This window comes from Carassius carassius, chromosome 2 (genome assembly GCF_963082965.1).
Source record: "Carassius carassius chromosome 2, fCarCar2.1, whole genome shotgun sequence".
Lineage (NCBI taxonomy): Eukaryota > Metazoa > Chordata > Actinopteri > Cypriniformes > Cyprinidae > Carassius > Carassius carassius.
This window is the reverse complement of record NC_081756.1, coordinates 12973176-12990969: the sequence shown is the minus strand read 5'-3', so window position 1 is coordinate 12990969 and position 17794 is coordinate 12973176. Positions and strand designations below refer to the sequence as shown.

The 17794-nt window shown below is 36.8% G+C and overlaps 1 protein-coding gene across 3 annotated transcripts in view; it reads left to right on the top strand.

The window, feature by feature from the left end:
* The window catches only part of LOC132103278 (neuroligin-2-like), a 203882-nt gene extending 188255 nt beyond the window's left edge, over nucleotides 1-15627 (top strand). For all 3 annotated transcript variants that reach the window (XM_059508268.1, XM_059508251.1, XM_059508259.1), the window contains 5 exons: nucleotides 8188-8373; nucleotides 10753-11018; nucleotides 12048-12207; nucleotides 12817-13183; nucleotides 13949-15627. In XM_059508268.1, the coding sequence (XP_059364251.1) occupies nucleotides 8188-8373; nucleotides 10753-11018; nucleotides 12048-12207; nucleotides 12817-13183; nucleotides 13949-14780 (1811 nt within the window). In that variant the 3' untranslated portion in view covers nucleotides 14781-15627. The remainder of the gene's footprint in view (nucleotides 1-8187; nucleotides 8374-10752; nucleotides 11019-12047; nucleotides 12208-12816; nucleotides 13184-13948) is intronic.
* The last annotated feature ends 2167 nt before the right edge of the window (nucleotides 15628-17794 follow it).

The following is a 17794-nucleotide window of genomic DNA, read 5'->3' as shown; positions in this document are numbered from 1 at the left end:
TCCCTACACACAGTGGGTAAACACAAAAACTCAAGTCACTCCCAGAAGCCAAACTACACAAACCCTGCATACTGCATAGAGGGAGAACGAGGAAAGAGAGACGGATGCACACTGAAGGAACAACTCTTTTCCAAAAGAAAAAAAAAACATGCAAACACTTCCTATGCGGTAAAGTGCATGCAAATTCAGTCTTATGCATCTCAGAGTAAAGTCTATGATCAGTGACATTTAATATTCTAAGCCTCAGATGGACCAGTCCATTCACTGGAAATCTGATGCATATGGCACTTCTGAATTGGAAAGAAGTTCAAAATTAAACAGTTATTTCTAAAAAGCTTTCAGGATTATGTGCATACAGGGTTGTATTGTTTTGTTTTTTTATTTTAGTATTATATTAGTACACCTAAGAAACTGAAGAAGTCACGTTTAAAAGGAATACTGGGATAAAACAAGAGCTTTTGAGGATCAAGTGCCACAGTTTTCCATTAAATCTTTGAAAGTTATTTACATTACATTACATTTAGCTGACGCTTTTACCCAAAGCAACTTACAACTGCTATATATGTCAGAGGTCACACGCCTCTGGAGCAACTAGGGGTTAAGTGTCTTGCTCAGGGACACATTGGTGTCTCACAGTGGATTCAAACCCGGGTCTCTCACACCAAAGGCATGTGTCTTATCCACTGCACCATCACCACCCAGTATTTAGAGTTTCCTTTGAGGCACTTTGAGGTTAACTAGTTATACAGAAACAGAAACAGCTAGTTTTCTTATGTCTGTGCAATATTATCTACAGTATGTGTAAAATAGTCTTTAATTAGTCTTTAATTATTACTTTTGGACAGGCAGAAAATCTGATCTGCGTCTTTATGCATTTTGTGTGCTGCCGTTCCTGAAGACCGTCATGCTGCAATTTAAATTGATCAGCCTATTATTATAGTATAGTTTATTTTATATAAACGCAGATTTACATGTCGATCAGACACTCTCTTTCTGTTTAATCAGATGGTTCTTTATAGAAAAATAAAATATAAAAAAATTAGCCTACCGTGTGAACCAGACTCTTTAGCGTCTAACATATCGTTCTTTTTGCCAAGTGGCTTTTTTTTTCTCTAACTCTCTTTCTCATCTGGTTAGACAGTGTAAAGTATTAACTTAAAAATACAAAACTGAGGGATTCTAATCTGTATTCATGAGCCATTTATTTTTGTAGATGATCATTTATAAATGTCCGCCAGTTGCAAAATATTATGAAAGGTTTGTGAATTCTGAAAGGCTCAACAGTAGTCCAGGCATTGTGTGTGAGTACATATCTTTCTCTTTCTTTCCATGCTGAAATATTCCCATAATGAAGAAAAACATTATGACATTAATGTTTAATTTATTGTATTAATTTATTTATAGTGTGGGTTATGAATGCATGAGTCCATCACTTTCACTTCCATCATAGAAAGTGAGGAAATTTTGACTGGCAGCTCTTTTCAGGGCAAAGAAAAAAATTCAGACAGACAAAGCATAGAGTTATATGGCTTTATAGGAGGTTGTGGATGGATGGATGGATCAGATAAATAAAAAATTATATTTTGTTTTTGAAATATACTATTTGACATATTTTTTTGCCATATTTTCATGTCAATTAAGTATATTTACATCCCAAATTCTCATTATTTCAGTGCATTACTGAAATATGAGATTAATTTTCCTTTTCCCATTTTATGTTGATTATAGTAACTAAAATTGTTTATGAAAAAAAAGAAAAACTAATTAAAATAAAAAAAATTAATTGTTGTTTTATAATCTTAATATAATCTTGAATTGTACAATTTGTCTATGATTTTGGGGATTGAATATATGACCCAGACTTAGGTTCACCTAAATATACTGACACACTTCTGACCCTTTGACTTTCCAGGCAGCGTCTCCATGTCCAGATCCTCCACCTTTTTACACCAAACAGGTGTAACCTCATATTTTAGGTCCCGTTCATTTCATGCTTATCAGCACACACAGCTTGTTATCAGACAGATTTATTCAAACATTCGCCACATTCGTCACAAATGGATGCAATCTGCAGCATCAAAATGAATTGTAGTTTATCATATATTTAGCATTTTTTAATTATGCTGCAAGGCAAAAAGGCAGGGGAGAGAATGAGAATGATTTGTTTGAGAGTTAGAACCACTGTTCGCCTGAGTGCCATAAAAATAAAGAGAAAGAGGAGGGAATGTTCAGAGCTGTGGGAGGAAAGGAAGCTGTGGGAGGAAGTCATGCATCCACTGAAGCATGATGCTGTCTGAACACTCTCAGAGAAGCAGTCACGCAGGGTCAGTCTCGCGCCTTGTGACAGTAACGCACAAAAGTTCAGAGGAGATCGAGTCAAGATGTTAAAAGAGATGGTATTTATGGTTCAAGCGCCATCTGTTACACACAAAGGAGCCAGTATGTTAATTATTAATCATTAACCAACCTCAGTTCCACCCACAGTTAAACATAATTAAACATAATTTAATTTAATGATTCATAAAAAAGTTGCCATTTCTGTCTAGCCTTTTTTAAGTGATTCTTTGCAAAGTATCAGAACAGTCTGTCAGGTTTATCTATCTATCTATCTATATATATATATGTGTGTGTGTGTGTGTGTGTCTATCTATATGTCTGTCTGTTTTTCTATATCCATTGTTTATCTGTTTTACTGTACTTCAAGTTTTTTTATTTATTTTAAACTTTAAAACAAAGCTTTGTTTGGCCTGTATTTAAAGTTTACAAAGTTGCTGTTATAGTTCAAATTAACAGTTATATGAATATCTTTACAATTCATTGTGATTCTACTTCTTTGCCTTCAAATTTAAATTGCAATTCCGCACCCTGTATGCTGCCTCAGTTCAAATTCAGGAAACAAATTGAAATGTAAATGGCGTGCTCAATTCAGTTCTGAATGATACACAACCCTGGCACACATAAACACGTTATTTAAACAGTGAGCACATCTGTTCTTGAACTTTACAAGCCTGGCAGATTGTGTTTAAATAAGTGTTGTTTTATCTGGAGTGTCTGTTGAAATACATTATGCCTTCACTCCTTTCTAAAGCGCTGATATTATACATGGAGTGTGGCAATCCCACTGGCATTATAACACCTGTGGAGGTGTGTGCATGAGCGTTTGTGTGTTCTGTGTTCATCATGCAGTGCGGGACTACAAATGCCCACTGTCACCCCTATTTCACCCCCAATTACCGTGGGCAGGAGGGCCAGTAGAGTGTGTGAAGGCACAGCAAATGAGAGAAAATGGAAGAGGGAGTGAGAGAGAAAGACAGCTAAAAAGAATCAGACAGAGGAATAGAAAGATCCCAACCTATTATTTTGCTCCATATCTAGTTCTAACTGAGCAGTTATACAGATCCATGCACACATCTCTGTGCTTACATTCAGTAAACAGTTTCTATAGCAGTCCCATGTGTCTATCCCCTCCATCTGTTGTTGCATGTACTGTACAGTATGTGTGTGTGTGGCTTTCTCAGTCTTGTCCCTGCAAGCAAATTTGGAATTACACCAGAGATCTGTGAGCAACCACACACACAGTCATACATACATATAAACACCCACAAGCACACAGTATGTCGTCACTAAGCATTCATGTATTCATAAATCAGCAGTGCATTACTCCTGATGTTCAGGTTATTCAATGCTGCTTGAGCTTGCTTTTATACATTTGCTATATATAGGCCCATATATTTTTAGGCACACTGTTGCCATTTATAGCATCTACATGTGAAGTCAGTCAAATGATGCAGCATGGTAGGAGGAAAAAGAAGAACATCTGCGTCATTCCTGTTATGCAGTGCCTTGAAAACTCTGTAACTTGAATATGCTTGTGTTGTTATTCAAGGAGGATTTTCTGTAAAAGGCTATAACAAATTTTCAGAAATGTGCCCTGGTTAAGCTAAAAAAAAAAAGGCAATTTTAAGGGTTTTCATACAAATTTGCCCTTGTCTAGCGATCCCAATGCTCCAAATATTAATTAAACATCTAAAATGATCTTTATAATATTTTCTGAAAGGTGTACCTTTTTATTTTGCTCACTTCTTGACGACTGGTGCTTAGCCCCAGCACAAGTTCGGTATCGTTGTAAAGCACAGCATGCCAGCATGTGCACAGAATTACAGTATTTCAATATATCTGTCTTGGCGAGTTTTCACACAGTGCTTCACTGTTGGGGAAAAACATCTCATCTGTAACATTATATTAGATCCGTACATTAGTAGGTCTTAATATATAGGTTGTCTGTCTCATTAATGTTAATCAAACAATAAAAGAAAAGAGGAAACCACTTACTTCTCTTGATTAAACTGTTTATGTAGTTTACTAATCAGTTTATTTGTAGTGAATACACTAAATTGATTTTTACATTTGATTTGCATATTTGTTTTTCTTGAATGCTTCTGATGTAGATGATGAAAAAAAGTAATATACTATTTAATTAGTTTTTTATTACTTCTATTTGTTCTGTTTATTTGCATCTTTGTTCTAAATTTTAATAACAAAGATCAAATAAAAAATATCTATATTGTGATTACTAATATAGTAATTATTGTTAAGAAAAGAAGTGGACGAAAAGATGCAACGTTGCTATTTAATTTTGCTTTAGAACCTTCAGAAATTTCTTCAGAATTGACTTTGCTGACTCTATCGACTTCAGACGAGTAATATAAAGTGATAAAATGCAGAAGAAAGCATGTTTTGTTTGAAACAATAAGGGAAAGGGGAAAATGAAGAAACACATTTAAGAACATTTCTTAATATATTGCCTGTTTTTCCATTTCCAAGTTTCATATTGTAGCAGTCTGGGACATGGCAAACACAGCAACATCTGCTCAAAGTACTAAATGATTTAAAATCCACACCATGTTCCCTTAGTTGTGATATTCTGAGAAATGTAACAAATGTGATTTCCATCTTTAGAAATTGTGTTTACCGTTTTATCCACTATGTTAAGACATATACTGTATAACTGATAACATGAAAATGTACATTACTGTAGAATGACCCATCAGCTCAATCTGTTGGTTTCCTATTCATTGGTTTCCAGAGCTGAAATACTTGTCTGTACTTTATACAGAAATCGTTTTTTTTCTGTTCAAATCCAGGCATTTAGAATATGAAAAATGTCAAATGTCAGAATGGGTATAATTTAATATTAAGATGATCCATTATAGGAAATGTCACCAAAGGTCTTCAATGCAGTTCAACAGGGATTGTGCACATATAAAGACACACACACACACACAGCCACAGAAGCTAATCAGAAAAGTGGGACCTTATTTTCCCGTCCAAATTTCTGCCGAGGATTCTTTTGAAGATAATTTTACAGAGGCGTACCCACACAATTCAACAAGATAATGTGGCTGACGGAGCATAGAAATAATGATAATGAAGATAAATCTAAAGCAGAATACGTTAGAGGGTGAAATCTCAGTAATGACCATGGTGGTTTTAATGGCTGCTCACAAAGCTCAGGCCAAAAAACAATTTAACTTTGTTATTTTAAGGTTCGCAAGGAGATTTTGAGGCCAACTCACATGTTTGACCATGAGGTTGCAGTGTACTAGCAAATCATTTGACTGCTGTGAGAGATCTACTAAAGGTGATGTAATAAATTTAAACAGCCACAGATAATCTCATTTCCATAACTGATGCTCTTTGATGTAACGTTTTTGCACAGTCTATTTTGATGCTCTTTGAGGAATAATCCAAATCTCTCTCTCTGCATTCTGTGTGTGGATGTGGACTGCATGCTAATAGTGTATAGAGGTTGGCATTGATAAAAAAATCATCATAATAATTGTTCACTTTGGGAGCAATTCTCTAAGAATGAATCGGGTGCCGCTGTTAGCACCATTTATTTCATTGTGCTGTTTGAGATGTTTTAGCAAGGAAATTATGCAAATCAAGCAATGATAATGCGCCTGCTAAACTGACACAACTTTTAGTATATTTGCCACGTACGCTTTCAATAAAAATCGACATTAATTAGACTAAATTGTTTCTAAGGTGTACATTTCAAGGACCTTTTTAATTAAACACGAGCAGAATGAAATTCTGTGTGAATCGTTCGTAAAAAATAGTTTTATATAAATTGCCAAAATTTGGCATATTAATGAATTTATGAATGATTGGCAGAGAAATTCATTTTGCATTTGGGAGAATGTATTTAATGGTTGCAAACAGATTAAGGAAGTGTGTTTGTGGTTGAAGGAGGACTGGTTGACAGATTCACTTTCTGTTAATCTGTCTTGAAAACATAAACGTCTACTTGTAATGCCCCTCTAAAATGAAGAACTTGGTGAAGTGTGTGCATGTACCTGGTATTCAATATGTTATGGGGACCAAAAATTGACCTTGTGGGGAAATGTTTTACTCCCCATTAGGACAACAACTAATAAATCATACCAAATGTATGAAGTTTTTTGAAAATCTGAGGATCATGTCAAGTCACAGTTGTCATACTCTCAAGCTCTGAACTCCGTGACAGATAAATCTTCATTGTTAACTGTCTTTACACAACCATAATCTGCCCTATCTATTTTTCTCTCATAGCAACCTCGAAGGTCGAAGGTGAGAAGAGTAAGGAGAATTTAGTGTAAGTGCTCATGTATTTTTGAGAAGTGAGAATACAGCAAGAATACAGCTGTCTGAAAGCTGCACTTTCACAGGCAGTATATGTCTGGATGTAGGAAGGCATCAAGGCACATCCGAGTTCAATGTTTGTGTAACATTGTGTCTATTAAGATGCCATCATCTTGTTTCTTCTTTTAGTTATTTTCTAGCCTATAATAAGAGTGGTTGAAAACCGTAAATTAGTTTCTGCAATACCGTTCAAAGGTTTTAGGTTAGTAATATATATATTTATATATATATATATATTATTATTATTATTTTTATTTTTATTTTTTTAAGAAATTAATATTTTTAACCAGCAGGGACCCATTCAGTGGCTAACAAAAAAACAAAAAAACATTAATCTAAGAATCCAGAAAAATATATCATGGTTTCCCCAAAATTACAACTTTTTTAGAAATAAGAAAAGTTTTTTTGATCAACAAATCAACATATTAGAATGATTTGAATAATAACTGCCCAAGAAGTAGGATGTAGAAGTAGAAGAAGCATTGAATGCTCAATTATGGTGCCTTAAAAGCTGGTTTGAAACCAGTTTCATCAGAAGACGCCTTCATCCAGAAGTTTAACTGACTAGGCACCAGTGCAGCAGGGCCATTTGTTTCTGACTCTGCCATGTATTAGGCAGTTTCTACATGCACTCTGGATATGTGCTTCTCTCTTTCTCTTTCTCTGGTGTGTGTGTGTGTGTGTGTGTGTGTGTGTGTGTGTGTGTGTGTGTGTGTGTGTGTGTGTGTGTGTGTGTGTGTGTGCGTGCGTGCGTGCGTGCGTGCGTGCGTGTGTGTGCGTGTGTGTGTCAGACTTTGATCAGTAAAAATCCTGGTGACTTGGCAGATGAAACAGTTTTTCTAAATTAGAGCATCCACTCACCCTGTCTCAGCTCATCTCTCTCTCTCTCTCTCTCTCTCTCTCTCTCTCTCTCTCTCTCTCTCTCTCTCTCTCTCTCTCTCTCTCTGTCTAAAGCTGTCTTGCATTCTTGCCCTGCTGTTATCAGACATTTGACTAAATAAGATCAGTGGTCAACTGCCAAACATAATGTATTCTATGTTTTTTTTTCAGTCCACTATTTTTCTTACTTTCCTCTCTTCTTCTTTACAGTGCTTTCTGTCTGCAGTCACTGTTCAGCAGTTAACTCGCTAAACAATGATAACTGATGGCATTATTGCAATCTCTTTCAAAAAAATTTGTATTTTTATATGCTATAGTATTTTTCCTTTGAAAAATTATTTTTACAAATTACATTTTTAGTTTTTTTCTCATTTATTATTTATATAATTTATTTGTTTCGGTTTTAGTATTTTAGTACTTATGTCAGTTATTAGCAAAGGAAACATTTATAATTTTCAAGTTTTTCATCTAATATTTATATATTATTTTATATCAGCTGTATTTCAACGACCAAAAACAATTCGTTATAGTTTTAGCTACTAATTATAATACTGCTTTCTATTAACAAATCTGTCTGTATTTTCCCTTCCCCCTTTCTTCCATTTCTCCTCTACTTAACTGCAGGTTTTCTTAGCACAGGAGATCAGTCTGCTAAAGGGAACTATGGTCTGCTGGATCAAATCCAGGCCTTGCGTTGGCTGAAAGAGAATATTGGACACTTCGGTGGTGACCCTGAAAGGATCACTATCTTTGGCTCTGGGGCTGGAGCATCTTGTGTCAACCTACTCATCCTGTCCCACCACTCAGAGGGTAAGACAAATGCGTGTGTGTGTTTGTCTATGTGTTAATGCTTTAACAGACTAATACTATCCCTGCAGTTTCCATCTCATTATTAATGTTGTGTGCATGCATGTTACTACACAAAATGTCTCACCGTCCTGTCCAACTCTGTTTTGTTGCATTGCTCGTCAAAAAAGTCTACCTTCACCCACACCATCTTCATCATCACAGTCATCCTCCCTTAACATCAGTCCTACAGCCCTCAACTGTCAATCACTCTAGGTAAGTCATGACAGTTGTTACTCTGGATAAACCAATCATGTTATTTCCCTGTAAGGAGCCAAAGCCAACAAAAACAAGAACAGATAAACAAATAATGGTTTGTAGGTAATCATTAAAGGGATAGTTCACCTAAAAATGAAAATTCTGTCATAATTTCCTCGCTCTCGTGTCGTTCCGAACTTGTAGGACGATTGTGGAACACAGAAGAACATATTCTGAAGAATGTTAGTTACTGAACACTTTTCGGTCTCAATAACATCCATTATATGGACAAAAAATAGAGTGAAGTCAAAGGGGATCAAAACTGTTTGGTTATCATTCTGCAAAATAGGTTTTGGTTAGGTTAAAATTGCATACATATTTGGAATGACATCAGGGTGAGTAAATTATGAATTTTAATTTTTGGGTGGACTATCCCTTTAAGGTTAAGTAAGTGGATAATGTTCACTCAAGTGGAGCAAAAAATAAATAATAATAAAAGAAATTAGTGTTTGAGCACCGCTTAACTACGTTTCTGTCAGGACCACTATCATCAAAGATGACTGACACTTAACATACAGTTTGGATTAGCAGTATGGTTTTGTTCTGTTCTAGACAAAAAAATCAGATTTGGAATCAGAAGGCGTTTGATTTACCGAGTGTGTTTACACACACACAAAGAGTTAATCTTGGTGTCAGGAGTTTCCAATACAGAATGTACAAAAATAGTGCAGACATACATTTAATTTAAAGTAATAAAAACACTAATAATAAAAATAATAGACAATAAATTATAAATAACAAAATAGAAATAACTCCCTTTGGGTAAACAGAACAGAAACAAATGCAGATATCATTAATGTTCTTGATGACATTTTAGTGTAACATTATTCAAGATAAGAGGAGTCTGATTCAATGAGGAATATCAGACAGCCAAGTCCTGACTGTGATGAAAGGAGGAGTTGGGGATGGAGGAGGGTAATTTGTTCCTGAGCAAGCGATAAAGCCACTGAATACGAATGCCGTGATTGGTGTCGTATTTCTGTTGGTAGACGTGGATCGACAGCTGATGCAAGCTTGACTCATGTGACCTGCCAGAACTAACGCTATGCTCGATGTCTGTCTGTGTGCCTGTTTGGACAAGCTAGGTAAAGAGAAAAGCACCGCCGTGTTAGCAGAAACAAAGCTACAGTAGCCCCTTATTGATTTCCCTGGGAAAGGTAACGTGTTCTTCAATAATTAAAAAGACAGAAAGAGAGGAAGGAGGGCAGAACAAGGAAAAGAAGAGCCCTTCGGTAATATGTTTTGACTTTTTTCTTGAGTGTAGGAAAAAGGCTTTGTTTGTAAAGTGTTTGTAAATGAAAAGTCTACAAGAGAATAATAGATTTATTGTTATTATTTCAATGCAAGATGGAATTAGTACAATGCTATCTCAGTAATCACTGAAAAATGGAGTGTGCCAAACCAAATCCTCATTTTCCTCTGTTGTCAGATTTTTTCATTAATGCAATTCCATCTGACACTGTGTTAAGCGCTACTGGAACTGACAGTAATTACATCCAATTAACAAGCTCCGGATATACTAAATATATAACATAACATTTAAATAACCATACTACAGTATACTTTATATCACAGTTAAGTGGCTACTACTGGACAATTGAGAATTGAAAATGTCCTGCAGAGTGACATGCTAAACTCTTTTAAGACTAACATTTGTTTTAAACAGAATTCTGCTAATTAATATAGAGATTTTTTGACTTTATATTATTTTGGAGACTTTTATGAGGTATGTGTGCTCAAAAATTAATTTGTCACACCATGATGAAAATCATTTCAAACCATTGATAATTTATGAAAAACTGATAGTGACCAGTTAGAGGACACTTTACTTATATAATAATATTTCCTTAATAATTTCTTACATTTATATAGTGCTTTTCTAATCACTCAAGGTGCTTTACATTGTCAGGGGGTATCTCCTCATCCACCATATATATAATATAATATATATATATATATATATATATATATATATTACATGACATGTTATGCCCTTACATGTATAAATCAGGTATGTTATGTTATTATGTATGCAAGTTTCCTTCTGTGTAGTTAACAGCTTGTTATTTCTCCCTCCCGTCCCAGGTCTGTTTCAGAGAGCCATTGCTCAGAGTGGTACAGCCATCTCCAGCTGGTCGATTAGCTACCAGCCCTTGAAGTACACTAAGATTCTGGCCCGTAAAGTGGGATGCACATATGGGGAGACCGCAGAAATGGTGGACTGTCTCCGCAGGAAAAATTTCAGAGAGTTGGTGGATCAGGACATCCAGCCGGCCCGCTACCATATTGCATTTGGACCTGTGATGGACGGAGATGTTGTGCCAGATGACCCCGAGATCCTGATGCAGCAGGTGATTTTGAAATTACTGTCATTTGTGAAGATGGTTTTCAAGACTTATGTTAGTTTAAATTCAGCGTAGTCTATCAAACATTTTTCCTTGTGAATTGTAACTTTCCAAGCCAAGGATTAGGTTTAAACTATGTCCAGTAAACCATCCAAACTACCTTTTAAGCCAGATCTTAGTGATCAGACCTGCTTTTGTAAATGCATACTGAATGTTACATGAAAACACCATTTACTTTTGATATGCAATGATATGCTATCATGTTATACAACAATGTCAGGCATGTGAGTGATTTTTCATACTTTTTTCTTTTTTTAATGAATGACATTTATAATCTTATTATAAATTTATTATTCTATTTATAAATCTTAATTTATAAATGTTAAATTCTCGTTTCTTATTTATTAAAAAAAATAACAGTAAAGACCAAAATAATTGGGTGTTTATGGGTGGAATTTTTATTAATTTAAAAATCTCAGGAATTTCAGATATTTTTTTAGATGAAGTGCAAAGTAAAATTGCCCTCATGTTAACAACGGTTATTAATTCAGTTTTTCTTTAGAAAAATTATATGGAACAAAGATTGAGGCATGCCATATATTTAAGAAATCAACAAACAACTGCTTTTACCTGCAGGTTACTTGCAGTGGGAAGTCGTGGCCTAATGGTTAGAGAGTCAGACTCCCAATCGAAAGGTTGTGAGTTTGAGTCCCGGGCTGGCAGGAATTGTGGGTGGGGAGAGTGTATGTACAGTTCTCTCTCCACCTTCAATACCACGACTTAGGTGCCCTTGAGCAAGGCATCGAACCCCCAACTGCTCCCCGGGTGCTGCAGCATAAATGGCTGCCCACTGCTCCGGGTGTGTGCTCACAGTGTGTGTGTGTTCACTGCTCTGTGTGTGTGCATTTCGGATGGGTTAAATGCAGAGCACAAATTCTGAGTATGGGTCACCATACTTGGCTGAATGTCACTTCACTTTCACTTTTTTCCCTTTCAGTAAGTTTGCCTGAGAATGTTAAATTCTTTCTCCACTAGGGGGAGTTCTTGAACTACGATCTTCTGATTGGTGTAAATCAAGGGGAGGGGCTGAAGTTTGTGGATGATGGGGGCACTGAGAGTGAAGAGGGCATTTCAGCTGCAGCTTTTGACTACACCATCTCCAACTTTGTGGATAACCTCTATGGATACCCTAAAGGTAAGATCTGAAATCCCCATTCTTTTTATTTGACTTTTATTTTTCTTGCCTGCTTTACAGTTATCATTAGAAAGAAAAACGGTTTCTATATCATCATACTTCATATTAAATTGTGCCAGAGTTTGACAGTTTTATTAGAGTGAAAAAAAGGATGTTTAGATTAAATCGTGAAATTAAAGTTTAATGCAGAGCATGTTTATTTTGCCTAGTGAAGTCTCAAATCTGACTGGGTAAAAATCATTCTGACTTTTAATGAGGGGCAATGCTGAGCACAGCAATAAAATCGTCACTACTGTAGTATTCTGCTTACTCTTGATTAGGTGCTGTTGTTGACTTTTTCCGCCAGAGGGCGATAAAAGACGAGCAATATCCATCAGCATGTTATTTTGTGTGACCTCTGATATGGAGATTTTATACCTGGTATTTAATGTCCTATGGATGTGAGCTATCATATTTATTGTTATTTTTACAAATAGCGTGCATTCACGGACGGACTTTAACCACGTTTTTTAGACAACATATTCACATTATTGCTCAAATGCCATTATCCTTCCACTCATTTTCTTGTCAGCTCTTTCTTTACTGAAATTATTCTCTATATTTTTGTAGGTAAAGACATCCTGAGGGAGACTATTAAGTTCATGTACACAGACTGGGCAGACCGAGACAATGGAGAGATGCGGCGCAAGACTCTCCTGGCATTATTCACTGATCACCAGTGGGTGGCGCCAGCCGTCGCTACTGCCAAGCTCCACGCGGAGTACCAGTCTCCCGTCTACTTCTACACCTTCTATCACCACTGCCAGACTGAGACTCGACCCGAATGGGCAGATGCTGCACACGGAGATGAGATCCCATATGTGTTTGGTGTGCCCATGATTGGAGCAACAGACCTCTTCCCTTGCAACTTTTCCAAAAATGATGTCATGCTTAGCGCTGTGGTGATGACATACTGGACCAACTTTGCCAAGACCGGGTGCGTCTGAATATGCTAAACATTCTTTCTTTCTTTTTTCCATTTTTTTCTATATAATGCAGTGTTTATATTTATCATGATATTAATTTCATACAGCTAATAGGGATTGAAATTCCACATGTTTGTTCGACCTTGACAATAAATGTAAATATAGAAGTTGTTTTATTTTTTTACGTTTTATTTTTCTGGATTCTGTTTATATATATATATATATATATATATATATATATATATATATATCAATTAATAAAACAATTTCAGTAAAAATTGTCTTATAAAAGGAATTCAGAAAACTGTACTAATTCAATCAATCCTTCAAAAATGTAATCAAGTGGAAATAGAAAAATGTATTTACAACAACACATTGCATTTATTGCAGGGTAAAATAAGGTGGTCCACAATAGAATTTGCATGCTGTATTAATTAAAACACAGTTGAGAAAATGTTGTATGGTTGTATGATATGAATTAAAATATTAGTATTATAACATATTAGTATAATAATAATAATAATACTTTGAGAGATACATTTCACTATACAATAATAATAATATATCTGTCAATTATTTTGGCAGCTTGCCAAGAAGACCCTGAGTTTCAGTGTTCCGGATTGTCTAGATGTTGGCTAAATATTTTTTGAAAAATCTTTCGAGAATTTAGAAAGATTTCTCAATTTAAATTCTTCTCAAGTTCTGAGTGGCTCACAACCTTGGTGGGGAATTCATTAAAATATACCCTTTTGAAACAAGATATCTGTTTTCTCCAGGGATCCCAACTTGCCTGTTCCTCAGGACACCAAGTTCATCCACACCAAGCCAAACCGCTTTGAGGAAGTGATCTGGACCAAGTTCAACTCTAAAGACAAGCAGTATCTCCACATTGGCCTGAAGCCTCGCATCCGGGACAACTACCGAGCAAATAAGGTTGCCTTCTGGCTGGAACTGGTTCCTCACCTCCACAACCTTCACGAAGAGGTCTTCAGCACGGCCACAACCCGGCTGCCTCCAGGAACTGCCCGTACCCCACACAGGAAGGGACAGGTACCCCGTACGACACGCCATCCCATCCCAACCTTCCCTACAGAATCAGACCCAGATGGGTCAGAGCCCCCTCGATTCCCTCCCTTCCCAGGCGACACCCGGGACTACTCTACGGAACTGAGCGTGACGGTAGCTGTTGGCGCATCGCTCCTCTTCCTCAACATCCTTGCCTTCGCCGCACTTTACTACAAACGTGACAAACGGCATGAGATGCGACAGCACCGCTTATCCCCGCAACGAGGCATCCCTGCTAATGACTTAGCACACAGCCAAGAGGAAGAGATCATGTCCCTGCAAATGAAGCACTCGGAACACGACGCCCACCACGACATGGAGCCATTGCGACCGCATGATATTTTACGCCCCGCATGCCCACCCGACTACACACTGGCACTGAGGCGGGCACCCGACGATGTTCCACTCATGACCCCTAATACTATCACCATGATTCCTAGCACCATCACCGGCATGCAACCCCTCCATGCCTTCAACACATTCCCTACATCCACCGGCCACAACAACACCTTACCCCACCCTCACTCCACCACCCGTGTATAGTAGAGTCCCCGAACGAGAGGACTAGCTCTCATACATATCCAGTTTTCTCTCTCTGTCCACCTTTTCAAGCTCCTAAATGTAAGATGCTCTCAGTTCAGCTGCCTAGAGCAGTGACAATGCATCCTGTTGGCGTTCTCATAGACACAGTCAAAGGTTTTGTAGAAGTTGTGCACACTAGAGGAACTCTGTTTATGGACTCTACGGTGAGCAACAGATTCGGTTGGCAGTTACTCGTAACTTGCTGTTTGTTTTTCCACATTGTTCTTGAAGAAATGGGGTGTCAGTGATTGACAATGATGACATTTTCCCACTTTTCTTCTTTCACTAAATTGGCAAAGTGCAGATTTCATCCATCCTTTTTGTCATTCTCCTTTTGTTATTCCATTACCAGCCTATCACTCTCTGTCCGGATGTGATCTGTGTCCTTGGATTATGTTTTACATGAATCATAGGGGCATTCGATTAAATGACGGAAGCTGGATATGTTGTGTTTACCTGCAGTCCAGTGTCAAGTATTAAATCATACCTTGTAACAAGAGACGAATTGAGAGAAAATGACAACGTCTGACAAAAGACGAAATCAAAAGTGCCAGCCTCCTCTTTCACCTTTTTCTCTCGTTTGTGTCATTTTATCACGCATATTTGACTTGGCTATGTGTTGTTTCCTAGGAAGATTTTTCTATATAGAAATATAAAGACAAATATATAAAAGAATGATATAAATATATATTTACATGGATTGCTTGGTGGGATCTATGCATGAAATATTTTAAAGCACCAAGAAAGACCCTGAGCTGTTAACTTCCACAGCTTATTTGCATTTTTTTTGCTTGCTTAAAATGCATACAATAGCCTTCTCCCCAGTGGTGTTTTCATCAGCATTAGCAAAAGTAACATCCTCCTCAGTCTGACCACTTTATAGGTAGGTGTCCTCCCACCACATCAAGAAGGAAAGCTATCGGCAATATTCTTTCAAATGATTTTTAACATTCATATGCAGTTGTTGGTGCTATTATCTGACCATCAGCCTTGTAGTGGCTCTAACAGAGCCATCTGTGATGGTCCGGGCAGTGGCATAAATATGATGCTCTTACACCTCAACTTGTCTTTCTCTCTCTGTAGCCTCTCTAGTTCTATCTCTATCCTTGCTCTTTCAGTTAAACATCATTTGGTTTTTGACAACCAAGTTTAAAAAGCATCTTTTTGTGTGTGTATTTGTGCGTGTGCACACATAAACCATGTGTTTTCTAGGCAATAGCTAGGTGTCCTGTGTATTTGTGTTTATGTGAATGTGTGAGTTAAGAGTATACGTGACAGAGAGGCACAACAAGAGAGAGAAAAGTAGACTTCTGAGTTCAATTCTCATAACACAAAATCTGTGGCCCTCTATCATTCCTTCAGAAAAACATACCTGGGTTTGGGCCATTTTACATACAAAATAATTGTATGTTGTGCTATAGGTAAAGACTGGAAGCACCTCATAATATCAGTTTAATGTGTTTATCCACATCTCTAAATTATCTCACATCTATCTGCACCACACACCTGACCTTTTTGGTTATGACAAGCACAGCAAATAGTAGTTGCGGAAAACCAGATCTACATGTAGACAAATCTTACAGATAGTTTCTCCACTATAAATGTTCAGGTTAAAGAACAAATGGCTCAGAATCACCAGACAGAAACCACGGAATTAACACAATCACTTATGTTCTGTTCATGCCTTGTTAGTCATACCGCTACCACTGCTTTGTGTAACAGGAGGATGACCGTTTGAGTCAGGAAATGTCTCGCTGTTGGTTTAGGTTGCCAGTGTATTGAGTCTGAGATGCCCAGGACCATCATAACGGAGCAAAAACCAATGCCAGTATGCTGCTCAATGTACTAAAACATGAACATTCTTTACAAGCATTGCTGAGCAAACATACTGGAGGTTCAGGATGCCATGAAAACAGAACTTTATTCTGTGGTGTGGACTGAAAACAACAACAACTGGACAATAAACACACTTCAGTTGCAGATGCATTCTGGAGATCCGAGAGTGCCGGTTGGACCTGTGGATATGTACCATCTGTGGACTTTTGTGTGGTTGTAAGTATAACTGAACTCCATTTTGAACAAACTACGAGGAGTTAACTAGAGCTGTTAACAAAACAACCTCAGTTCTAATAATCAATACTGTATTAAGAGATGAGTTCAGACTCTTGTTATTTCTCTTCTTTGTTTTTGTACGCTCCACTACTAGAGTGTGATGTTGTGGTACATACAGAATAAAGACTCTACATCCATCATGAGCCATTCATTGGGTCTTCAGTTAGGCGTACAGTGAGAGCAGGATCAATAGAGATAAACTGTACATTTATACGTGTAAGAACAAATCAACTGAAAATATTTGTAAATATCTTGTTTAATGTTTTGTTTTTGTTTCTTCTTTTTTTCTGGTCTAATGAAATTTGAAATACTTTGTGGCCAGGACAACAGGTGCAAGTTCTTATGTAGCCACCAGCAAAATTGATGAATCTCATTTGTTAAATTCACTTTCTGCTGCTTCATTTAGTTTTGAGATCTGTGGATTTAAGATGATGCATTGCTCTTATTTTTTAGCATAATGAGATTGTGTGTTATGTAGCATACCAATATCACTTGAATCATTAGCTAGCCATATTTCTGCACAAGTATGATTAGTTGTTCATTTCATATACAAAGCCTGCCATTTTTCAAAAATCTTTGATATGGAGATGAACTGGAATGTCCAGTTTATTTAAGCAAAGGAAGCACTGGAAACCATAGTGGTTATGAGAAGTTTTTCATCCACCATGAACTTGTAGCATTAAATTCTTACCAAAAGGTGGAAGAGATTTTATGGGACATCTAAAATAGGGGAACGTATTGTTTTATGGTCACATTTATACACTTAAGTATACATTTTATTATTTTTTGAATGAATTAAGCATCTAGCAAAATAACACAGAATTAAAAGATGGCATAAAGAGTGCATGAGGATCTCAATATGT